General features: G+C 42.9%; 1 protein-coding gene across 2 annotated transcripts; it reads left to right on the top strand.

The window, feature by feature from the left end:
• Window positions 1-216: 216 nt before the first annotated feature.
• Window positions 217-22,742, top strand: BCL7A (BAF chromatin remodeling complex subunit BCL7A). 2 transcript variants are annotated; one of them, XM_040609802.1, is made up of 7 exons: window positions 217-482; window positions 5,836-5,944; window positions 9,566-9,647; window positions 13,052-13,148; window positions 14,880-15,047; window positions 18,001-18,122; window positions 19,122-22,742. In XM_040609802.1, exons 2-7 carry the CDS (start codon window positions 5,910-5,912, stop codon window positions 19,191-19,193), a joined length of 576 nt encoding a protein of 191 aa, XP_040465736.1. In that variant the 5' UTR covers window positions 217-482; window positions 5,836-5,909; the 3' UTR covers window positions 19,194-22,742. The 2 variants fall into 2 exon arrangements, with proteins under 2 accessions (XP_040465736.1, XP_040465727.1); XM_040609793.1 differs by lacking the exon at window positions 5,836-5,944.
• Window positions 22,743-26,372: the final 3,630 nt, after the last annotated feature.

Genomic DNA, 26,372 nt, shown 5'->3' with positions numbered 1-26,372 from the left:
CCTCTCCCTCCCCGGCGACAAAAGGACACAGCCGGCCTCGCTGTCCGCCGGTCCCTCGCCGTCCCCGTCCCCTCCCACCGCCGGTCCCTCGCCGTCCCCGTCCCCTCCCACCGGCGCTCCCCTCCCAGTCCCCGTCCCGCGCGCCGGCCCCTCCCCCCGCCCCGCGCGCGCGCGGGCTGCCGGCGGCGGCGCGGGGCGCGTGCGCAGTGCGCGGCCCCCGGCGGGCGGGCGGAGCCGAGCCGCGCCGAGCCCAGCCGTGCCGCGCCGCGCCGAGCGCAGGGAGCATTGTGCGGGCGGGCGGACGGACGGACGGACCGACGGACGCCGCGAGTAGCGCCGCATTCCCCCGCTGAGGCCGCTGCCGCCGCCCCCCCCGCCCCCCCCAGCAGCATGTCGGGCCGGTCGGTGCGGGCCGAGACCCGGAGCCGGGCGAAGGATGATATCAAACGGGTGATGGCGGCCATCGAGAAAGTGCGCAAATGGTGAGCGGGCCGCGCCGCGCCGGGACCCCGCGCCCGCCCCCTCGCAGCCCCCCGCCGTCCCCCCCCCCCGGCGCCCCCCCCGCCCTTCCCTGCATCGTCCCCTCCCGGGGCCGGAGCTCGCCGGGCGGCCGCGGGGGGCGGGGAGCCGGCGGCACCCAGAAGCCATTTCGCTCCTGCGAGTCACATGAAGGCGGCGGCGGCGTGTGAGGGCGAGAGGCGGCTCCATTGTGCGGCCGAGCCCCCCTCCCCGCCACCCCCGCCGCTCCCCGCCGACCCCGGCCCGCCGCTCCGCCGAGCCCGGGCCGGGCCGTGACGGGGGGGGGAGGGCGGGGGGCAGGTCGGGACGGGCCCCTCCCCCTCCCGCCGCCCCTACAAAGGGCCCTGAGGAGCGGGCCTGGGGCAGCGCCGCCGCGGCTGTGCGGAGGTAGCGCTCGGAGAAGTGTTAAATAAATAACCCAGCACGTCAGAAATACCCCCGAGAAGCTCCCGAGGGTTGTGCCATGGCTCGGGCCCGTTTATTGATTTATTTCGCCTCCCGAGCCCCCGAGGCGCGCACGTCAGCGCCCGAGCCGAGCGGGATCGGCTCCCGCAAACGCTCCGGCAGCGCTAAATCCCCGGCGAAGCGGGAGGGAGCGCCTAATTGCCGCTGGAATTTGTTCTAAATTATATAATTAAAGGGTTGTGCCCCTAGTGAAATAATCCCTTTTGTTAGGCCTTAAACGTGCTTTGGCATTTTCCCGCTTTTGTCTTCCCCCCCCCCCCCCCTTTTTCCCCCCTTCCCCCCCCTTTTTCCCCCCTTCCCCCCCTTTTTCCCCCCTTCCCCCCCCTTTTTCCCCCCTTCCCCCCCCTTTTTCCCCCCTTCCCCCCCTTTTTCCCCCCTTCCCCCCCCTTTTTCCCCCTTCCCCCCCCTTTTTCCCCCTTCCCCCCCCTTTTTCCCCCTTCCCCCCCCTTTTTCCCCCCTTCCCCCCCCTTTTTCCCCCCTTCCCCCCCCCTTTTTCCCCCCCTTCCCCCCCCTTTTTTCCCCCCTTCCCCCCCCTTTTTCCCCCTTCCCCCCCTTTTTCCCCCTTCCCCCCCCTTTTTCCCCCTTCTCCCCCCTTTTTCCCCCTTCCCCCCCTTTTTCCCCCTTCCCCCCCCTTTTTCCCCCTTCCCCCCCCTTTTTCCCCCTTCCCCCCCCTTTTTCCCCCTTCCCCCCCCTTTTTCCCCCTTCCCCCCCCTTTTTCCCCCCTTCCCCCCCCTTTTTCCCCCCTTCCCCCCCCTTTTTCCCCCCTTCCCCCCCTTTTGCCCCCCTTCCCCCCCTTTTGCCCCCCTTCCCCCCCCTTTTGCCCCCCTTCCCCCCCCCTTTTGCCCCCCTTCCCCCCCCCTTTTGCCCCCCTTCCCCCCCCTTTTGCCCCCCTTCCCCCCCCTTTTGCCCCCCTTCCCCCCCCCTTTTGCCCCCCTTCCCCCCCCTTTTGCCCCCCTTCCCCCCCCTTTTGCCCCCCTTCCCCCCCCCTTTTGCCCCCCTTCCCCCCCCTTTTGCCCCCCTTCCCCCCCCTTTTGCCCCCCTTTCCCCCCCCTTTTGCCCCCCTTCCCCCCCCCCTTTGCCCCCCTTCCCCCCCCATTTTGCCCCCCTTCCCCCCCCCCTTTTGCCCCCCCTTCCCCCCCCCCTTTTGCCCCCCTTCCCCCCCCTTTTGCCCCCCCTTCCCCCCCCCTTTTGCCCCCCTTCCCCCCCCCCTTTTGCCCCCCTTCCCCCCCCCTTTTGCCCCCCCTTCCCCCCCCCCTTTTGCCCCCCTTCCCCCCCCCCCTTTTGCCCATCTTGACAACCCCCCGTCCCCTTTTTTCTCTTATTTTCCCTTTTATTTCTGCTTTTGTTAGGAAAATCAACATGAGGTGATAAAACAATACAGTGCAGTCACTGCAATGTTCTGCACGGTTGGTCCAGGGTTCTTGGATGGGATAAAGAGCAGTACCGGTGTGACTCGAGAGCAGATCTCTTTCTGCCAGCAAGTTGACTGTTCAGCAGTCTTTGTGCATGTATCTTAAAATACTTCCTTTAAACCTTTTTGAAATCCATGGGGAAATCCCTTGTGTTAGTATTAATCTGCATAACTCGGCTGTTTTGAACCTGGTAAAATAAGGGGATGCTCTTGTTGCCATCCACACCTAACACTTTCCTTCCCTTAAAAGAAGAGCAAAATACAGAATTAAATACGTGGTTGGGTGTTGGGGTGAAATGGATTGTTGTGTTTTAAATTGCCTTAAGCACACGAACGGGCCTGTTGGCTTGAGCTGGACAAAGAACTGGGACGTGTGTCCAGTAACGCAGGGCACGAGATGGGGATTTCAAAGAATCCGGCCATTGTGTAGGGAGCCGGAGCAGCCCCAGCACCGCAGTTCGCTTGCTTTCAGGAACTCTCTTCTACTCGGGTGGTGTTTTTAAGTGCTGTTTGCTGACTGGTGGGCCGGCTTTGAAGGGTCAGAACAATGTGTAGCGCTGTGACAGGACTTTTGTTCCAACAGGAGCGTTGTGGGATGTATGGCGTGACTGTTTTGTCCGTAGGTATTTCATTCACGAGTGCAGCGTACTTCCTTTGAATCCTAGTTTGTGGGTTTCAGAGAGGAGTAGAGGCAGAAGCTTGGCCATTCAACAGAATGTCTAATTTGTTGGGTTTTTTTCTTGGCAAGGGCTTTCTTGTCAGTTGCTATGGCTTCCTCTATAAAACAGAAATCTTATGGTATAAATAGATTTTTGTACGTTTTAACCCTCCTGAGAGACAACTTGCTTTAAAGGGGTCCTGTACAGAATCATGTGATGTTGATTACCATCAGAAGTATTCATATGGCTTTTTGTGTGTACATCTCGCAAGTGTTTACGTAAACCATTTTTCTTATTTTTAGAGGAATTGTAATTTGAAGGTGCATCTTATGATTCTCTACCCCCCCCCCCCCCCGCCCCCCCCCCCCGTCAAGTACAGTGGGAAACGAGGAGGAGAGATTCTGTGTTTTGTGGTTTAAATGTTTTGAGAAGACTTGGCTGGTTTAATTGAACTTTACACACTAGCAATTCCTGCATCTTCAGAAGAGCCACATAGGCAATTTCCAAGCGTGCAGTTTCATTTGCATAATAGGAGCAATTTGTTGCCATCCACAGCTCTTCTGTGGAAATGCAGCCACCGAAGATTAAAATACCGTGCATCCAACATTGCATAGTGCAGAGTTTTCCGAGCCTTGTGTGCTCGGAGCGCTGCGTGCCAAGGATGAGTAGAGAGGCAGGCTGAGCTGTAAACTCTTCCGAGCGGGACCGTGGCCCCGGTGCATGCTGTCCAAAGCTTTATCGATCTGTGAAGGTGTGCAGCAGCCTTGCAGCGCAGTATTACTGAGAGCCTGTACTGCCACGTCTATGGATGTGCCTCTTGGAAAGCAGTTTCCATCAGTACAGACTTTGTTCCTTAGAAAATTAGTGTTCTTAGACAGTGAGCCCTTTGATGCAGGTGCCCTATCTTCATGTGTGTTTGCAGGGCGCCGAGAGCGCTTCTGGTATTACTGGAACTTAGTAGTAAACAGTGAAGTTGTAACATTTTTATCTTGAGATTAACGTAACCCTATCTCCTTTGTTTAAACCACTCTCATGAATGAACATCTGTTTTAGAAAACATGTAGCACGTGTCCTACAGAACACATGGTTGTGTAGTATTTGTGTGGCAGAAATGTTAAATTTCCACAGCTAAGAGGGTAGTTCTTTCTTTTTAAATGTACTCACCATTTCTCTTTCAGTCTATTTTAACAAATGCTCTGAGATGTTTACCTCAATGAATTGTGAAAGGTACAGAGTTGTTTTTTGTTTTTAAAGATTGATGGGTATGTGTAGATTGTAAATGGGCTCTCAAGAAGAGAGAGGCAAAAACTGTTGTGGTCTCAGCCAGCATTAGAAAAATACTGGCAACTCTTGTTTTATAGAAGTCTGATGTATTAAATGAAGGAAAATGCAGGCTTTTACTAAAAGACAAGTGATGGGCAGGGTACAAGTGTAAGTGGTAGGACATCTTGGGAGGCAGTGAAATAATTTGTGCATAGCACTGCTGAGCTTTTCGACAGCTGTGTGGGCATGTAGGGGTGGAGGTATGGTGTGGCTGATGGGGATGGGTACCCTGATGCAGAGAAAGCACCAGGGATGAGGAAGGCTCTTTGTATTGCCTTGTCTTTGAATTGCAGTATCTTTGCAGAAGTCCTCCAACCTCTTTCTGACCCATCAAAGCCCTAATCTAGGGATAGTGGTAGCACGTTATGGAGGAGAGAGGTGAACCCGGACAGCTGATGGAAGTACTTACAGAAGTGCTAAGTTTCTATTGTGGCAAGGAATGGGCTGTAGAGCCAGGCATGACTTGGGACTTCGCTTACAACGAAGTGTGTTGTGTAAAGGTGGAGGAGTGAAGCCACCACAGGCAGTGTTACCTGGTACCGCTGCTTGGGATCGCTAGCGGTGGCCAGTTAGAGGAGAATTTCTAGACAATGCTGCTGTAGCTTTTCTGTTCACAGTCTCCATTCAGACTTGCTAAAATATTTTTGTGTGGTATGTAATGCTCTGAGATTGACCCTCTGCAGGTTTTGCTGCTCATGCTTCCTTCTTAAAATAGGCTTTCACACGGAAGAGTGGTTATGACATAGAACTTCTTAACGTGATGCCTTTGGAAAAAGGCTGTTTGCTACTACCTTATTGCCACCCTAGTTCAGTCTGGCTACAGTGGCTGTGTTTAGCTTTCCGCTAAGATTTAGTTCAAGTAGTGGCAGCTGATGTAAAAATACCCAGTGTATGTGCAGGAGCTGTACTGAAGTACTGTAGTGGCCCAAACATGCTGTTACCATGCTTGAATTATAATACATCTCTTCTGGCTCGTGATTATTTCTTTTTGAGCCAAGATATGTTCTCTGGCTTCAGTGGAAGTTGGGTGGATGTTAAAGGTAGGGTTTTGTCACGCGTAAGCCGTGTTTCCCTTTACTGTAAGAAAAGGTGCATGTTGCAACGTGGAACCTAGGAGAACTTGCTTAAGAACATGCTGGCCTCTGTAAGTTAAAGGGGACTCTTCATAATGTACCATATTTAGATAAACTCAGAGAGAAGGTGTCCTTAACCATTAGTCTTTGTCTGTTCATGCTACATGGTATTTTATTGTATTTGCAGCATGGTCAAGAAACACTGTGTCTGTTTGGGGCTACTTCACATTAGTCACTAGACAAACACCTACATAGCGATAGGCGTGCTCTGAAAAGCAAGCCTGCGTTTCAAAAAAATATTTTTTTGTGCATCTGACAGCACTTTTTGTGTATAATAATGGCATTTTCTTTCCCATTCCCCTTTCTCCTTTGCTTGATCCCACAGGGAGGTCATAATTCTGTGATTTTCACCAAACTCTGTTGCAATGCAAGTGAGTGTGATGTGATAAATTCAGCATTATGACGTCACTTCGTGATCATCAACAGAAGATGGGGTATGTGGGAGCCAATCCTTGTGTAAATACAGATCACTGTGATAAATGATAGTCACGGTAAAAGGCCAAGTGTGAAAGCCTTTTCTCGAATGATAATATATTGGCAGTAAAGGCTTTCTGTGTCTGTGCCATCCAATGTTTCTAGCGCTCGCTGCTTCTGCGGGAGCTGCCTTGACACTTTATGTATAAGTGTAATATACACTGTTGTGTTTGCTCACCGGTATATTACTTTTATACATGGCATTTGATATTCATCTTTGGAGCTTTAGTGTTAACATACAAAATATAAATATATTTAAAGAGTCTTGGGCTATTTCGAATGTGGAATTGAGATATAATTATCTAAGTTCTAGGATGTTAAATATGCCTCAGGCATGAGCAGTAAAGAAGTGTTGCTACTAATGCTTACCTTACTTATCCTTGTCTGTCCTTTAAATGCTGTACAGATATGGTTCAGAATTTAAAAATGCGCTAACACAATTTCAGATAAATGTAAGGGTTTGTTTCTGTTGCATTCGTTAGTTTCTGAATTTACTACAAGTAAAATATTTAAGATTCTTTTCAGTGTGGAAGTTTAGAAGAAAAAAATACTATTGTATATGTTTTAAGTTTTGCCATTTTCCAGTGTTGTTACTCCTGAGTCATTCATGGAGGAACAGGAGAGGTTTGAAACCAGAAAAAAGGGTTTTTTTGTAAAGCTATGGACTTTGTCAGCAAGTGAAGTTGGTAGTTGCCACATTTTTAGCCTGATTAACTCTCAGGTTGGTGGAGTTCCATCACCCCCCTTTTCCAATTCACCAGTCAATATAGAGATCAGCCTATATAGTATAATGGGGGATGGTGCAATAAAAAAAAAATATGCCTTGTGATTGTTTAAAAAGATGGAATAGAGTTACAGGGGTAGAATTCTGGTCAGTCTTGGGATGAGTAGGTTCAACAGCAGATCCATTTTACAGACAGGAAAACAGGTAGAGAAAATACTTAAGGTTTCACAACAGAATGGTCACAAGAGTTCATTAATTCCTCATTCCTACTCCGGCATTTGGTCAGTGAGAATATTTTGTGGCTTGTGCAGCATTTAGCAATCTTACTGTTATGGGCAGCATCAGTAAATTGCCAATTCTAATTAAATTAAAAGGGAAGTCCCTGATCAGCAGGTTGGGCTGGTGTCTTTGCACAAAAGATAAAAAGCGAGTGTTCAGAGTAGAAGCGGTTTTGGGGGTTTGGGGTTTTTTTTTGTTTGTTTGGTTTGGTTTTTGGTTTTCATTTTGAAATGGAAAGGCAGTAAGTATTACAGATAATATTTGAAGCTTTATTTGCTGTAAACATCTTAAATGCTGCAGTTATTTTGCCCTGTTGATCTTAAATGTCTGAAAGTCATTAAGTTTCTTTGTTAACAAATTTGTGTTTGTGCTGCTGCTGATTTTATTAAGTTTTAGGGGAGGTTGTCTTCTTTTTTCTTGTTAATACTTGTATGGTCTTAAACCTTCAATACTGTAAATGCTTACACATGTGAAGTATTTGAATAATAGCAGTGTGATGTTGGGTTTTTGTTTTAGCCATGTTTGCAGGACTGGGATGTTGGTGTACTTCCATCACAAAATATCCTTATCCCCATTGTTGTCTGAATTACTGTGTATTTAATTCAGTGGAAAAAAAATCCCTATAGCTGAGGGTTATCAAAACTTAAAGTGGTACTTAAGAAGCTCAAAAGAATTAAAATGTCAGGGCTAACTTTAATACTAGAAGGAAAAAGTTACTAATATAGGTTTCCTCCTGTGTTCTACAGTCTGTCCAGTGAAGATGCTGTGTGAGGCTGCTTTGAGATGCTAACAGGTATCTTGAACTTTTGGTTTTCCAGTGCAGCATCTCTAAGTAATATTTTGCTGTAGGAAAAGACTAAAATCTTGATATTTTTTTTTAAAGCATTTATTCACCTCTCCCCACACCCAAAACAAAACCCCAGTAGGTTTTATTTCCATAATGTCAAAGGTTTTCCTAAGTAGAAATAAGTTTAGTTTGTCTTGTATCCTTAAAAAAAAAGAAAAATTATATCATGATCATCTCTTCACAGTTAAGTATGCTTTCATTATTGACATGCCCTCATCTCCACTGTCATTTTTATCACATCTAGCAGTAGAGCTCCAAATCAGCGTAAAATTGGGTTTTGACACACTTCAGCCAGCTAGCGTACCCAAATGGATGTATCTAAACACATTGAGGAAGAACTGTGCTGCAGGAAGAGCAGTGGGAAAGAAATGAATCTGAACTAGTTTTGTACTTTAATTAAAATATCCATGTGGACAGATCCAAAACTTATCAAATTGTCATATGTAGCTTCCCCTCCCCCCCCGCCCCCCCCCCACCAGGAAAGTGTCTCCTCTAAAGGGAAAACAAATATGATTGGCTTTAGTAGCTAAAACAAATAGTCAGGAGGATGTTTGTGGCATTTGTACAATGTGGCTGCTCTTGATTTTGGAAGCCCTTTCTAAAAATGGAGCTATCACATATATATTTGGAGTCACATGCAGCTTCTCCCATCCTGCAAAGAATATTAAAAAAAAAAAATCTATAACTGGATCCCAAATCTATTATTTAAATGTGTTTTTTAAAAAGAAAAATGCTTGAGATCTCATGCCAAATTAATTTCAGATGTTCCTGACTACTTAATGGAATTGGTCTTTGTTGTTAACTTTTAATCGATCCATTTGCAGAGCTATATTACAAACCCAGGAACCAGCAGTGGCAATCTGTGACCTGAAAACTGATCACAGAAACGTGATGAAATTTCTCTGGCATTGTGGACCTTCTTTTAATATTCTGATGTAAAGAGCTCAAGGAATTAATCCCTTAAGTGTTCAGCATCCTTTCCATCTCTGCACTCTGTGACTGAGTGACCCCCTAATGTAGTGACGCCCTCCAGCCAGATTTCCTTCACAGTTTGTCAATGTCATGACTTCATGGCTGGCTGGCAGGGGTCTGTACAGAGTGCTGCAGGTTATGCTTTTTCCCTCTCTGATAGCCTCAGCCTTGCTTTTTTCCAAGAGAGCTAGGCTCGCCAGAGTCTGAATTCTGCATCCCGGCACATATTGCTACCAGTAAGGCTGTTGGTTCTAAGGCTGGAATTTCAGAGCTGTCTGACAGGAGTGTTGAGTGAACGTTAAATTGCTAGCAGCAAATTTCTACCCAAAAATAAATCTCAGATGGTCAAAATGCATTTAGATTTCTAATACCATTAAACAGCTTCATGACAATCAAAACACACTGGTCTGTCTAAAACCTCTTCTGCTCTCTAGAAACTTCAAGTGAAAATTGTAGGCATTTAAATCTGCTTTTTCAATAGCTGTTCTTCTTAACTGTTTCTTCAGTCCAGATCTTATGACTGCTACTGCAGTTACTCACCTAGTCAAGTAACAGCCCTGAGAAATCTGGAGGTTAGCAGTGCTCTTAACAAGTTTGTGAAATGCAAAGAACAATTTACACAATGCAGTACTAAAGACGATGTAATAGAGATCATCCTACTTAATAGCCTATTTAAATCCTTGACAACTTACAATAGTAGATAACTTTCTTTTGAATCCTAAGTTTAACTTTAACTTCTCCTGCGTTGTAATTTTATAGGGAGAAGAAGTGGGTGACAGTTGGCGACACATCCCTAAGGATTTACAAATGGGTACCAGTAACAGAGCCTAAAGTCGATGATGTAAGTATCCTGCAGATGTCTTGCTTTTTTCAAGATGTAGACACTCATGTTTAGGGAAAGGCAAAAGAAATATGCTCATTGAGCCTTTAAGCCAAGACTGGTGTGGATCTTGCAAGCATTTGAATAGAAGAGCTCTAGGGAAATGCTGATCTCTATAGAAAGTGGTGTTGATGGTTCAGTGAGTAGCTGTCTTCTTGGAGTCAACTTGGATTAATTCTCAGATAACTGTTAAACATTCGGCTTGAAATGGGTTTTTGAAACTGTAATGTAATAATTGGGAGGCAGGGAGGAATGTAAGATGACGTTTACTTTTCCCCTCTTTGTGCCTGGTGCTTTAAAGAAAAGTAGCTGGTTTGGAACTGTGCGGAGACACTCCCTGTGTGAGTGTCTGTGTGTCACTGCTGTTTTGCTCAAAAATAGGTGCAAAACACTGAAGTAAGGGTAGGAAAATCCTGTAGAACTGAGATCACTTGTAAGATGACCAGCCCAGGCAATACAGCAGACATGCTTCTCTTGTAATGTGTGCTTGCCCTTGGTTAATGTTTTGTGTATGCCTCATGTTCACGTTCTTAGCGTGCACTGTTCATGTGCCATGATACAATCATGTGGCATGAAAATAAGTGTATAAATCGAAGTTGATCGGGCTTACAAATTGTTGCTCTCATTTTATAAATTGAAATACTGTTACAGAGAGCAAACTAATCCATAGTACCACAGTAAATTAATGATACGATAGAATATATATCTGAAGTTTTGTACTCCTTCCTTGGGCTGTCATGTGCTTTTACTTTATTTGAAATACAAGTTAAGACCCATCTGGAAGAAAACTACCATGTTACAAATGTGTAAAATGATGGTTTTCCAGACAGGACAGTGTCATGGTCTTGTCTTATTCAAAGTCCAAATTCAAGACCTATTTTTGATTAGCATTGGTTTAACTGAGTTTGGTTTTTTTCTGGACCTTTGGTGGGTTGTACCACAGATTTCAGTGACTGTCAGAGTTGTGGTAAACCTCTTGTATTCTTCCAGTGCTTGAGCAGCATCTCTGTGGAGTAACCCCTTGTGAATCAGGAAACCTTTCCTGGTTTCTTTACAGATACTTGTTCATTTTTTCTAGTTGTCAGATGTTGAGTCTTCATTTTATTATTTATAATACATAGGGAGGGAAGGCTGTGCTATCTGTGTGAGAGAGATTTAGGATGTTTAGGCTCATGGCTTCTGAAAATTGCCTTCCTGCAGTTAAGTATGCCTGCATGATGGGTGCCATGGAACTTTGAAATAGGATTTCTAGTGAGTTTCTGGATGAATTTTCAAGGTGACTGCTGCCTTAAGTCAGACCCTCTGTTACGAAGAATGAGTTTATATAAAGGTCTCTATGTGCAAACTTTAATTGTACTTTTTGAGCCATAATCTTTAGGTTTAGGCTCTAGATTTGTTGAAATTGGGACACTTGTTCAAGACCAGTTACTTCAGTGTCCTACAGTCGCATTCTGTTCATTACAAGTAGAGGCAGTTGTGCAGCTGCAGTTGTTGCAGGATTGTACTCATAAGGTTTTTGTCTTTTTGCTCTGGAGGTTCTCACTATTAAAACAGATGCATGTATTTTAAGAATAAATCTCAGGTAGGGGTCATCTTGGCTATTTAATTATGTTGTGGACATCCTTTTATATCTGATTTTATCCACCTGTGAAGGAGCAGATACTACGCTTGTTTTTTACTAGAATAGGAGGATGGGATCTTTTTCACTTCTTCATATTTCAAAATGGAAGTTGTCTTTGATTTTTAGCGAACACAGATTAGATTACTTACCCCCTCACACGTTGTTCCTAAGACACTTTGACATGTCTAAGAACTAGGATTAGCTAGGCTTTTTCCTCCTAGTTTTGGAAGGCTGTTTTAGGACCTCACTGCTTTGATGGTTAAACCTTTTTTTTAAAAAAAACTTTTCAGCTGAAATTGCTTGCAGTCATTTTCAGTATTTTTCTTGTGGCAAAAGTGTCTGTTTTACCTTAAATAAAAAAAAAAAACAAACCAAAACAAAAAAACCCCCGAACTTGAGAGGGATTATGTACCTTCTGAACTTCTGTTTTTCAAAGGTAAAGAAGTCCATGTGTGTTCACCTCTGTTTCGCATATTAGGGAATAAAATACGGCTTCTCTGGAGTAAAAACACAATTTAAAATTAAACCTAATAGTCTATTTAAAATAGAGGGAATGGTCTTTCTGGGTATCACTTGTTGAATTTCTTCTGCAGTCTTAGACAATATTTGATTGTGGTTTTTGTTCCCTCCCTCCTTGGAGGACACTGTCTTACCTGAATGGATGGGTTGCCGAGCATTCTTCCTAGAGTCAGGCTTTTAAATGTCTTCTCAGCAGGCACAAAGGATCCTCCAAAAGCAGTGCAGCTGGCTCTTTCTCCTATGAGACTGATTACGTCACCTCTTAATTGAAAATGCTGCATCCCTTAGCAGGCGCAGATTTTCCACGTGATGGATGCCACTGTCTCTCTTTGTTTTAATGCTTGCAGTCCATACTGTTGTTTGGTCATGAGCATGTTGTGACCTATTGTTCGTGTAGGACTGGCTTGCTTATGCTCTTTGTTTTAGGCCAGTCTGGTTTTTCTTGAGCCATCTTTTAGTTTTAATGAAGCAGCAGCATTAATTATAGAGGAGGAGGAGGTCCCTGCAGTGTTGGTCACTGAGAAAGAGGTAAAAAGTGTTAAAATCCTAGCTCTGTTATTGTTCCTGTTGCACATGCCTGCATATTGCCTAGGTATACAAGTTTTCTGATATGAAAGGGAGAATGTGTTGAGTTTTGTAGCCGTGTGTTGATGTGCATAAACTATACAGTGAGCAGTTACAAGCTCAGAAATAGGGTAGTTTCATGAATCTTAGCCCTGTCTCTGATCAGTGATGCTTGTCCCTTTTCCCACTGTAGCAGAGATTCTTTTGACTTTGCTTTTGTAGCTCCAAATTTGGACTGAGTACAAAGTTAGCAGCCAGTACCTCCCAAGTTCTATGACTCAGTCTCAGCAAGCCATTTAATCATCGTGCCTCAGGTTCCCTGTTTGTAGAATGAAGGGGTATTGAGAACTTTTGTACTTTTTACAAAAATTGTGCAGTTTGAAGGTGAAAAACATGTTTAAGTGCTAAATGTTACTAGAATTTCTGGATAAAAACCTATATATCCTAGTGTTTTGTGTTATGAAGAAGACAATTAGAAAAACAGCCCTGCAGTTATTGGGACTAATGCGTTATTGATGTCGGTTGTTATTACATTGGCTTTATTTCTCACTTGAAATTAAGAGATGCTTGCAGAAGTAATGAGTGGGAAGGGTTTTGTATTGCAACATGCACTTCTGTTTATGGTGATATTCATTTGTTTGCGGTGCCTTCTGTTTTTCAGAAAAATAAGAATAAGAAAAAAGGCAAAGATGAAAAATGTGGCTCTGAAGTGACCACTCCAGAGAACAGCTCCTCTCCGGGGATGATGGACATGCATGGTGAGTGTGAGAAGGTCAGCCCCGTTACCGTACTACACTGCTGTGAAAGTATAAGCTAATGGTGTCATGTTCTCCATTGCTCAGATGTATGGACAGTATGTTTAAGTCACAGTTAAAACAGCATCAGATACTCATTTGGTACTTTGGACTGCTGTAGATGTACTAATGGTTGTTTAAATGCCTTTTTTATTTGTGCTGCGTGTGTGGGAAAAAAATGTTGGTGGAGCAAAATATAAAAATATCTACTATTCAAAATACTACATTCAGATGAAGTAGTGACTGTTGAGTTTGACCAAAAGACCCCAAAGCGTCAGTGGCACCTACTAATATTTGTGCAGGTTTTGTACTTTTTAACTCTGTAGGTGATTCAGGTTGAAAGAATTCTGCAAGAGCTAAGAAAGTGAGCTCTGGTTCTGTGGTGTCTTCCTTCTGCTTCAGCTTGATGAAATTAACTGGTTAAGAAAACTTTTTTTGCTTGCTAGTCAAGCACCATTAGGTCAATTCTGGTTTTTGTTTGGTTTTTTTTTTTTAATGTGAACTGTTGAGTGCTAACTTAGTGTTTATTACAGAGAGGCTTGCGCAGCTCAGCTCTGTTCCCATTTTTTACTCTCTAGGTGTTTGGATAACAGTTACAGATGAGAATGCAGCACTATTTGAGCTGATAAGAGGGGATCACTTTTTAGTGGGTTGTAAATTTTTCATTTCAGTTTTATTTGCATTTGTATTGCCTCCTGGTTGGTTTTTGCAGTGTTCAGAGCAAGAATGGTCTTGCAATTAAAGGACTGAGCAGGATTTTCATGGATCTGGGTTAATTTTTGACCTCTTTCAAACTTCTTAGTTTTTGCCTTGATCAGATTATTTACTTTTCTTGTCTTGTTTCTCCCATCCATGAGGTGAATATACTGCTTGCTTTTTTTTATCATATATCCCTTGTGGTTTTTAGCCATACTGTACAATTTCATGATAAACTTAATCTGATTAGACTTCAGGCTGCTCTGAAAAGAGGTTGTTCCATCACCAGCTATGTGTTTCTGAAGTCCTTTGGATGTAATGATTGTTCAAATGCAGGGGGAGGTGGATTGAGTTGCATGCTAGTAATTTAATAATGTTTTGCTCTGTTAATTGTCTTTAGGGAGCAGGAACTTCCCTCTTGGTTACCTATAGTAATAATATTGTGGACAACTATCACTTAGAAACCATTCATACTGGGACTGCATGTCACATTTTACCTTGACAGAGTCTTGTTGAGGGGTTTTGGTGGGTTTTTTGACCTTCCAAACACACTTCAAAAACGATCTGCTTGTCTGAACATTGTAGTGATGCGTATCTGTAAATCTGCAGCATGAACACTTCATTAGGCCTATGTTATATGAACTATAAAATGAGACTGTCACTTCAACTGATCTGTTTTACTCGTATTGTAAAATTCTGGGTTCTTTAGGACGTGATCTCAGTAAAACACTCTTCGTTTTAACGTATAATATTAGAGCACCTTTTTTTCAGTTTTCTGATTTTTAGTAACTGCTAGAAAACTCTTTATTGCAGCATAGGCTGCAAGAGCAGATTGTGGTGGTATGGGAAAAAGTTAGATGTAATGTTAGTCTAAAAGCTTGGACTTGATCCCCGACAAGCTAGACGTTGTGCATTGTCAGGAAAAATATGGCAGAATTTCAGTGGGTTTTTTTGTCTTGTCAAATTAGACTTTCCTGGTTTTAACTCTTTTGTTAACAGATGACAATAGCAACCAGAGTTCGATAGCTGATGCTTCTCCAATAAAACAAGAAAACAGTAGTAATTCAAGTCCAGCACCAGAACAGAACTTGGCAACACAAGCAGACGGCACTGAAGTCAAGTCTGACGAAACTCAGGCAGAAGCAAAGGAGCAGCCTGGTTCAGAAGGTAAGCTGAAAAGACCATCTTCAAAGCCAAACGAAAATGTTACCCTTTTGTGTATCATTTATTTACTTATCCATTTTAAGAACTGAATAATAACAATTAGAAAGAAATGATTTGTGGATTTTCAGCATTTATGTGGAAATGGGCCATGATCTCTCTGGCCTACTGGTGATCCTTCCATTCAGCTGGAAAGGTCAGGTTGACATTTAGGGCCTTTCCAGAGAAAAAATACTTTTTTTTTATTGTTGTCATAATCTCAGTCTTGAAAGAAGAAATAATTTAACATCATCTTTGAAATGGCTGCTACTATGTAATCACACAAATCCTGCAATGTATTACTTCTGTAGACCTGAGAGTGTTTGTTAGCTACTGTCACAGTAAAATAGAGGTGAGATAACTTTAAAATTATTTTTTTAATTGTGTAAACTACAAACTTGCTTTTTTCTTAAACCTTCTAGTTAGTTATTCAAAAGTTAGCTTTGAATTCTGTCCTAATTTTCTAAAAGCATTACAGGATTGTACTGCAGTTGCGTGCAGATTAGAAATACATGTGGGTTAAGAGATTGTTCTGAACCTTGCTCTTTAAATGGTATTTTGGGTAATTGAAACATGCTCTGTATTTATATTCTTGGGAAGATAACTTTCTTCATCCTATTATAACAGATAAAAGATGTCCTTTAACACCATTCTAATGATTTGGTTGCAGAATTCTTCCCATAGCAAAGCAATTAAATTATGCCCTCCTGATTTAGTTCTTAGCTCAGTAGATCCACTAACCAATTTAAATTTAGAGCTTTTATCTTGGTAATACTGGAATGGTTAAGTATGTTAAATGTTGCCGTTGTTAATTGGGGTTAAGATTTGACAACTGAATCGTCACCAAATTGAAATAAATCAGAAAGACATATCCTTCCAAGAAAGTCTCCGCTAGCATTTTTGGTCACAGTAAATGGTAAGGATTTATTTCTAGGTCTAATATTGTCTGGACCTTCTTGTGTGAAGTTGTTACATAGCATACGTGCTCCCCTGACTAAATTTAGGTTCAGGGAAAATCCTGCCAAGTTCTCTGGATTAGTTCCAGAGCCAGTTACTGTAAAATGAAAGGCAGAAGTAATCGCAAAAAATACCTGTTATTCATGTGAGAGTTTCTCTATTGATTACATGCCATGTTTAAAAATTTATTCAATAGTTATTTACCTACCAAAGTGTTACGATCAATCAGACCTCTGGAATTGTGACATTATGCATCTGCTTAGGGTTAATGACCTTGTATTCCTATCTCTAATTACTACACTGAAATCAGGGAGGTTTCTTAAAGTTAAGGGACAGTTTGAGTGGTCAGAAATACCTAAAGTGGGCTTCTTCAAGAAAACCGGTGCATTCAGAACATTCTGATGTGTAAAGAAGTTGAGAATACAGATCCCTTTGCCCGAAGGTCAGCAGGAGCGTGAGGGGTAGTAGTCAGCAGCAGCTGGAAGAGCAGACAGCAGCTACGGGCTGTCCTGGAAGCTGCTCCAGGTGTGTTTTTGTCATGGGGAGAGGGGTGCATCTCAGAGTGCTCCTTAGCTCAAGCCGCAATGTATGCTGAGGCACACACACTGGAAATTGAAATAAAAAATTCCTTCTGACCCTTGGGACTTGTTTCTTTGTCGGCATTAACATGCTTTGCTGGTGAGACATGGAAAGGAAGATGATTCTGTCCGAGTTTGCTGAATGTGGTCTTCAAGACTGCTCATCGTAGAGGGTCACTTTTATTTTGTAATCTGTCAGAGAAACTTCCAGAAATGCTTGTGGTGCTTTTTACACGGTACACCACAAAAATATTCACTTACTGGTGATGTCTTCTTCATTAACCAAAGTTGTCCAAGAAAATTTTTGATTATGCATTTCTCTTCATCTAGAATAAATGTATATGTTTCTTGGATCAGGGACCTTTGGAGAGATTACTTCATGAAACTTGACTCCATGCAATCTTCTGACAATTCATTTAACTCAAAAAGGATTTTTAAATGAGGTCAAGGAATGAATGGGTTCCAGTCCTTACACTGTTTTTGATGTTAGTACTGGAGGAAATATAACTGACCTTTTACAATCAAAGGGCTTTGGTTTTGGGTGGTGTTTATTTTTGTTTGGAGTTTGTTGAGTCTCTGCTTCTGGATGTACTGTGTTTAAACTTCCAAGGGTCTTTAAGCTGTAAAGTTAAAATGTAAGTGCCCATATCCCCTCTTTGAGTGAATGGGTGCTTTAACCCTGAGCCCGTTATAAATCTTGCTTTGGGAGAGGGAGAAGGGTTTAAATCAAACAAACAAAAAACCGAAACCAAAACCCTGTGAAAAGTGAGAGCAGGTAAGAGCGATAACAAGCTGGAAGACTTCTCCACAAGTATGCACCAGAATTAGAAATTCTGCAACCCTAATGGTTAAGCTAGTTAGCTGAATTTCTAAACTTTATCTTAAAAGTAGTATCAAGCAAAGAAGTGGATTTTAAATATGTGGCTGAATTTTGATCCCAATAACTTTATTCTCTCTCCTTAGCTACACAGTTTTAGATCCACTAGTTACCACAATTCAGCCCTTTCTGTGGCTGCCTTTTACTTCTGATTTGAGGCAAGTTTCCTCGGGGTCACCCGAGTTTATGTTGAACCTTGTTTGCTGGCAGGTTGAGGTGGTTCTGAGCTGGAGGGTGTGCGGGAGCTTGGCTCCCTCTAGGGACTGATCCCAGCGGTTGTATTCCTCCGGCAGCAGGAGGGCAGAGGTCTTCTGGCAGCAACCCGTGGCTGTGCTCCTGGAGTTTGAGCTGAATTCTTTATAGTCATACAGCTGTGATGGATGTTATCGTTAATGGTTACACGTGGGTGAAGTTCGTGTCTTCGAGATGTTGCTAATGAGAAGACATCCTAAAAGCTCCTGCTGAATGCTTTCATTTATTTGTTTAAAATTGTTTCTTCAAATTTCAGATACCTCGGATGAACAGAATTCACAGTCTTCAATGGAAAATTCCATGAATAGTTCAGAGAAAGCAGAAATTCAGTCCTCTGGAGAAAATGATATAATTACAGAGGCATCTAAAAACTCTCAGGTAACTTTAAGCACAAAAGCCCAATTACTTAGAATTTGGAAAAGAGTATTTTTACCAAAAGGCAAGTGTTAGGAGGCCAGTTGTGTATTTAGACTCATTTCCAAAGTCGAGGACAGTAAAGCAGCTGTAGAGTATTAAATGTACATGTGTCTGGTTTTGTGGTTAATCTGATTGGCTTCTTGAATTTCATGTAATTTGCATGGTAAGACTAGGTTGGCCTGATGTACTTTTCAGTTTGCTGAACCAGTCTGTGTTAGTTTTGTAAGGGAATATTAAATTTTAATGTTGATAAAATGCTTGGACTTAACCTGCTGGACAGGCTCCTTTGAGGACCATTCAAAAGTAAAATACCTTGTAGAGAGGTAAATGCATATAGCAGTTAGGAAAGTTAATTTTTGTAGATCCAGTGGACGAGACGTTTGGATGTTTAGTTACCAGGGTACTGAAAAAATTGTGGGTGGGTGGGAGACAGGCATTATCCTTGCAGTTGTCCCCCTGACACCGAGATCCTCAGGTAGAGCACTGCTCAGTGCCTTGGTGTTCCTTGTGGTGGGTGGTTTGTTTCGATGCACACCTTGGACTTTCCAAAACCTTGCGCGTTCTGTCCTGTAGAGATTGCTTTGGCTACAGCAGGAGAAAATTCGTGTGCACTTGGTGCGGGTTGTGCTCGAGTGTGGAGCTGAGGGAAGCCCAGGTATAACCATGCATCAAGGCTGTTGCTTGGAATATTCACTGTGTTTTTTAGCCCGGAACTAGAATTTTGCCCTTTGTCTGTAGACGACAAGAAGTGTAAAGATGTTGAGGTAAGATGCAAGTAGAGGAGTGACTTCAGGAAGCAAACGCACTCAGTCATGTCATTCTTGCATCCAGGGATGCTTTGTATTTTACAAATGACACACCAGGGGATTTGTTCGTGCTTTTTTTTTTGTTTGATGTTTATGGTGCCTGAAATTCAGAGCAATGATAACGTGGTTGTTTTTCTTTTCCCCCCTCATTAAGGACTCTGAAGGAGTGCCACCTTCTAAAAAGATGAAAGTAGAGGCTTCCCAACAAAATGTTGAAGAGATTTAGACTATAGATTTTCCTGGTCAGTTTTTATGTAAGGTACATCAGTGGGCTTAATTATAGAACAACCTTACTTAAGCATCTTCTCTTGGATGAGGACAGAACTCCTAACTTTTCAAGTTACCAAGCAAAAATCCAAGAAAGCCTAACAAAGGTTTAACTTCTCAGACACTGAAAACTTTTTCCTGTGAAACAAACATTGAGAACTTTTAAGTTACTGTCTCTGAAATGGTTGGAGTAAACAACTCAGGAGGGGTCTACGCACTGTTTCTAAAGTCAAAATTACAATTATGTTGCTGCTGTATTATTTTTTTTTTTTTTTCATTTCTCTATTTAACATTGTAAGATATTTAAGGATGGTACAGGTCAGGTATTAGCTTTCATGTGAAGTTCATTGTTCTGGCGTGATGTCTGCTTTTGTTTTGTGCCTTGTGTTCTGAAAACAGTGCTAACTTTTAAAAGTTGTTTTGCAACTGTCTCCTTTGCAAAGTGGCCTATGTTTGTATAATGCCATGTAGTAAAGCTTTTTCTTTTTTTTTCTCTTTTTTTTCTTCTTTTTTTTTTGTTTTGGGTTTTTGTTTTGTTTTTAATTTTTAAATCCCTGGTGCTTAAATTTTTAACAAATACAGATCAGGAAGCCATTTTCACTCTTGGAGTCCGAGGAGAAAAAGGAGCTTGATATTTTATTTTAGCAGCTATAGCGGAGATCTTTTATTGAATGCATGGCATTCGCAACTGTAAATTTGGTCTTCTAGACACTTAACTTCATCAGAAGTTAACATGATCTGTTTACCATTTATAGTCCAGATCTGAATATATACTATAACACAGCAGTTAAAATACTTCACGTATTAGGTCCAGATCTCTGTACTGGGTACAACTTGCTTTACAGAAAAGTTCCACTATGTATATAAATAGGATCAAAGGGATTGATGCACAATGAATTTATTTTCAATTGGTCTTTTTTGATATCATGTTTTCACAGAACTGGATTTCATTGTACTGTTTCTTTAGAAGATGTTTACTTCTGTGTTCCAGGTTAATACTGTATTTGGGGGTTCTTTTTTTCTTCAGCAAGTCTTGTAAATAAGCCTTGTTGTTTCCATAGTCCCTACATCACTATTTGAAATGTGTCTTTCCCAGTTACGTTGAAGTGTGCTAATGCTCAACTTGATTGATAGGCATGAAGTACACGCAACTCCCTTCAAATTCACAGCATGCAGGAGTGCAGAACCGTCTGCGTCAGGTTGTAAGGGCTTGGTCTTACTGGGGGCTTTGTACTTCCAGAGTGAGCTCCTGGTGTCAGTGGGAACCGCTTATTTCTCACTTCAGTACACACGCAGGCGCATACGTACATATGAATGTACGTACATATTGCTGGATCGCGCCCTTAGTCTGTCTTCTCTTCGTGCAGGAGATGGAACTTGTAATTTAAAACACAATCTCACAGCAATGAAAATGGTTGCATATAGTTTGTAAGCAAAGAACTGTAAATACTTTTTTAAACGAAAAGGAATTGCTTCCAGTTGATACATTTTCATAATTAGCTCATCATTAGGATTATTTAGTTCTGAATTCTCCAATAGTGAAAATGGCTTGCGTTTAGACTACTGCATTGCGTTTGCAATTACCACTTTATTATGAAAAACAATGGGGAAGTAGGGGGGAGGGAATAGAGGGAGGGAGGAGTGGGGAGCCAATACTGACCTTCCATAAGATGTTTGTAGGATCGAACTCCAAATAACATATGACACTCAGTTTCGGAACCTTTATGTTGAAATAAAACTTTTTGGATTTTAACTGAATAAAATTTGATTGCAAATCATTCATGAAAGCAGTGTGCTCCCTAATAAGTTTTTGGGATTTCTGGTCTGATCATGAAGTCCATTAACATTCTGAAAATAAGGAAATGAGGAGCCAAAAACTGTATTTGCACAATATATGCAATGAAACGGTAGAATTCTCTCTTGAATTGTGTGTATGCCTAAAATGTGGATAACTGGTCAATGACAATTGATTTGTATGTATATTACATTCAGATTTAAGTGATATTTTGTGAGAAGTTCTATTGATATATTAAATGGGCAAATCTAGAAAGATTCAAACGTAAAAATATTTTTTATTTACTAACTTTGTTGTTTTTAATGCTAAAACAAAACAAATCTGATGCCACCTTTGACAAGTAGTCATGTTTACTAATCCCTATCTTTCAGGTGCATCACAGCAAGTTTTAAATTTTAATTTTGTAGATGTTTCCAAGGGAGTAAATAGACTTTTCATTTAGAAACTAATTCCTGTACTTTAGGAAGAAATAAAATATATAAATAGCACTAAAAATACCTCAAATTTTTCATTAGATAGAAGCATTTATTGGCATTATTGACATCAACAGGTTTAATTATAAACTTCCTTTTCTCTCCTGTGGCTTCTGCTCAGAACTGTTCATTGTTCTGTGGCTTACAAGACAAGGCATCATAACCATATTCCTAGAGGCTTTATTTCTAAAGTAGTAACGCTTTATTTACAGCTTATACAGAATACATTCAGAACTTGTGTTTTTTTAACCAGAGATTCTAGTGACAACAGACAACTGAACAAGCAGATAGATTTGGGTTCCTTAGACCTGCTATTGTCAGTCTCCGAGGGAGGAGACTTTGACATTATCTGGTATGAAGAAATCCAAAATAGTGTATAAGACTGTTATTAGTCTTTTTTTGAAGTGCCTGATAACATTTATGGGCCAACGGATGTGATTAAACACATTTTAATGCCAGAAAGTACAGATGGGACCAAACCAGAACATCAAATTCAAATCGACCTGAGGTTTGAAACTAGATCTAAATCCAGCTTTTTTTGGCTTGGACCTATCTCTACCAGAAACTTGTTTTATGAACTCACTGTAAAAGGGTTTATTGAAAGCATTGAGATGCGGAGCAGAAGGAGAGAGATAATTTTCTTCGAGAAGACTGAAAGTTCTCATACAGCTAACGTTTTAGAAATAGTGCAAATATCAAGAAGTGCTTCCTTGCTACAATGCTGAATGTTGGAGCTTCAGTTACAAATAAATACAAAAAAAAGAAAGAAAGACAAAAAAAAAAAACAACCTAGAAGCAAGCAAGTAAATTAGCTGAGTTTGTGGAACATGTGGGAAGGCCTTCCGAATAAGCGATTTACTCAGCCAAACATTTTATAGCAGAACTATTCCTTGGAATTTTTATGCTTGGGAAAGTAGTTGTTAAACATTCCAAAAAGTGCTGGCACTTACAAAACAACAAAAAATAATCAACAAGGCAGTATAAAATATTGGTTTTGGGTGGCTATCTTCATACATAAACATTGTCATGTTTTGGAATGTTCTTTATATCTAAGGGCCTGTTAGAAGATGTAAAGAATTTTGTTTTCTTCAGTACCTAATCGTTTTCCATCTTATGATTTGTGTGTGTGTGTGTTGTACAGCAGTATAATTTTTCACTTATTTATTCCATCGGTAGATATGGTTTGTACAATGTACAATGGTTTCATTTCAAAAATAAAATAAAAAAATCACAACATGAATGCTGTGTGAATACTTTTTATCGAGAAACTTAATCTCTGTTTGGTTTTTTTAAAAATTTACAATAAATTTCTGTTTTTATAATTGGTATTTTTACATGTGCGTTCTATGGTGTTATCTCATTTGGTGACGTGTATAATAATGATTCACCTTTGACTAGACCAAAGGTGTCTTGATATTGTAGCAGTTCACTGAGTAGGGCGGGGGCAGTTTGTTGTTTAACAACAACAAATAGATAGATAGGACCAATAAAATTACATCAGCCTGCAGAATAACTTAGTAATTTAAGGTGCTTACTGTTGCCTTAGTACTTGGCCACTGTGTTGTCCAACTTAAATTGGAAGGAGGAGGAGGGCATAGTGTGGAAACATGCCTCAGTTTGGAAACATGCTCGAGTCTGATGCTAGCAAGGGAAAAAAAAAATACCTCCTTAAGAGTTTTGGAAAGATTCTTTACATTCAAGTTGGATATAAAGTGTCTCGCTTATTTTTAGTGTTCTGTGTGCTCTGTCCCAAAGTAGCCTGCAGTTTCACAGACAGCTGAACTGGTCTGCTGGCTCATGCTACCAGAGGGGCAAGCCACAGCCAGCTTGCCTGCTCCCAGCTTGGTTTTGTTGCCTCCCTTGCATTTACTGGGGTGCTCATAGCATCCTCTCATCAAACACTGAAATTTGCTAATCTGGGAAGAAAATTACCCATTTTAGTTAGGTTTTTTTCTTCTCTGGTTTAGTGACAAATCAGCAGACTTACATAAAGGAATTATAGATAGGGTGGAACTGGAGAGAGAGAAAAGAACAGGTAGAAACAAGGATGTAATTCAAGATAGGTCTGGGAAGGAGAGGTCTCTGAACAGGTAAGGCTGGTGCCAGTGAAGGGTAAAGGAGTGAGCAACAGTGGAGCCCAGCAGCAGGGTAGGGAGCTGGAGGTTGGCCCTGTGGTTTGCCTGGAAGCAGGAGTGGCAGAGGAGCCAGCGAGGTGGTAATGGGATGGGTGGACTCCCAGGGGCACCATCCGTCCGCCCCACAGTCTGAGGCTGTGAGTAACATTCCTTGAGCTCCTGCACCTCATCAAAACACAAATGCTTATCTTCCTGTCTAGATTTAGGAGGATAATCTCTTACCACTAAGTGTTGTGGAGTACACTGTGGGTATATTTTTAAACAGCTTGAATGTCTCTGTTCAGCGCGTGTTACGCTTGAATTCTAAGTCTGTAAATGGCTGTCTCCTCCTGTGCTAAAAGCCTTTGCTGTTGAAGGAACATCATCAGAAGATGGTGGCCTACGTTTCACCTTGCGCTGCAGATTGCTAAAAAGAAACGGTAAGAAAAGCATACTCGAGAGGGGCTGCTGTGGCCCTTAGTGTTTCTCTGTGCCTCCTAGCATGCCTTACTGTGGAGGAGGAGAGGATAGCCGGGAGTCTTGACCTGTTGCTGATCACGTAAATGCTGATCTTAAAAAGGCAGACCAAGAGGTCTGTCTCCAAAATAACTGGATTTATTTGAAGGGATGCCTCTTCCCTTGCATCTGTGGTATTTGCACTGAGGATGACTAGAGGAGAAAACCCCAAACTGCATCAAATGTTAGTTACAGCTTCACGCTGCTACCCCTATTTAAAATGGTGGTTTGGTGTACTGCTAACTCTTAGAAAATTGCATTGCTACCTAGCAACTTTATTTTAACAAGTTACCCCTCCTCATACTGGAAGAAGCGAGTGTGGCTTGCTCATAATTTTGTGAGGTGAATGTATAAGCTGTTGTCATGGAAGTACTGTATACAGCGCTGTTATTCGTGTGTGTTGTGATTATTCTTTTTAGTTCAGGTTTAGTTCTTTACAAATGACATTTAAGGCTTAAAATAGATACTGTAAAACTGAATGTTGTTTTGAAATGTTTTTTGGTTTTGTACTTAAAGTACTCCCAATCAGAATGTCTGGATAGCATTCTGGGAGATAGCATTCTTTTTCTTTTTTTTTTTTTTTTCCTTGTTTTTTGAAACCAACATTAATATAAGCAATAACCAGCTTTCAAGCTAAATATGATTGTGGCCTTTTCTTAAGAATTTTAGTTGTATGTGATGCTAAGAGCTGAATGTTAGCCTTGACTTCTAAAGATTTATAACAGCCTTCACATGATGTGACCTTGCCTTACTGCTCCTTTCATGTGTAGGGAAGTATTTGACTTACCATTCCTCCCCTAAACGGTGATCCATCTTGATTTCGCGTTCTTTAATGGAGAATATTAGATCACTGCAAGGGCATAATTGTGATATTGCAGGAATGTCTCTTCCTTCCCTGCCCGAGACTTGCTATTTCGATCTCTTGAGTTTCCCTTATTTCTAGTTTTACAAAGCAGAAAAAGTAGCATGTGGCAATTAAATGTTTGGGGTTTATTTTCCCCTCCTGAGGATGACTGTGTAGAAGAGCCTGTTTTTTTAAGTATGACGTCCTAGAACTGAGAGAATATAAGCAGTTTAGTGTAAACGTTTTGGAGTATGTCACCAAGAATGCTGTCCTGGTGATGGAGGCTTGCTCTACAGGGCAAGCTAGAGATCTTTTCCCTTGACTTCGTATGTACGTGGATTTTTGTGCTGTGAGCTGCTGTTCTCTCCCCAGACTAACACATCTGCTGGCCCTATTGCTGTGCTTTCATGTTGGCCTCCAGGATCCATTGCTTCCTTTATGCTTCTGAGAAGGATGAAAGCTGATCTTTACTACTTTCCCTGGAACAGTTGTGCTTGCTTTCCACACACGGCCAAGCAGGTATGCGGGTTGGGTGTGAGCCACCGGGATGGCGGCAGGAGCTCCATGTCCCAACGCCTCTGCGGCCATGGGTGATCCCTCCAGCTGTGTGCAGCCCGCCTGCTGCAGGTCTGCCCTGGCTTCTTGCAGGTTGCTTCTGGAAAATAATAAGCAATTGTACTATATTGAAAGTAGTTGAAATCCATGGACTTTCTAGCACTTCACTTCCTGACATCCTTCAGCCAGTTCTGGGCTGTCCTCTTCATCTTCTCATGCCCCTATGAGTCCCTGAAGTTTAGGGATGTTTCTGAAGCCCCTCGACGATGTTCTGCTGGATGGAAGTGCCACACTGGGTGGCTTCAACCCGTGGCCCAGGAGGAGCAGGGACAGGACGGCACCGGGGCCCGGGGCCTGGCGGCAGCGCTGTGCCCCCTGCCTCGGTGAGGTGATGCCCGGCGGCGGGCCGTGCCCCGAGGGGCAGGGTACAAGGTGGCGGGTGTCACTGAGGCCCAGAGCTGCCCGGGTCGGGGTGGGGAGGTGGCGGGGTGCTCCTGCCCTCGCCCCTGAAGGCGCCCTGCTGGCTGAGGGGCGGTGGGCGAGGGGAAGCGCTGATGGCGGGCCGCGGCTCTCCCTGAGGGAAAACATCCCGCGGCGGGCGGCTCCCTGTGGCCTTGGCGGCGGGTGATGGTGGCCGGCCGCTCTCCCCGAGGCGACGCTACCTCAGGGGTGGCGATGGCGGGCCCGGGCTCGCCCCCCGGGAGGCGGCGGGGGCGGGCGCAGGCCGCGGGGCGGAGCGGGGGCTCCGGCCCCTTTAAGCGCGGCGGCGCGGCGCGGCGGGGGCTGGCCCGGGGCGGAGCGGGGGCGGTGGCGGCGCAGAGCGGGCGGCGTGCTCGGCCGG

The sequence above is a fragment of the Falco naumanni genome, chromosome 1 (assembly GCF_017639655.2).
Source record: "Falco naumanni isolate bFalNau1 chromosome 1, bFalNau1.pat, whole genome shotgun sequence".
Taxonomy (NCBI): Eukaryota; Metazoa; Chordata; class Aves; order Falconiformes; family Falconidae; genus Falco; species Falco naumanni.
The sequence above is the reverse complement of the archived record's forward strand: the minus strand, read 5'-3'. Positions and strand labels throughout refer to the sequence as shown.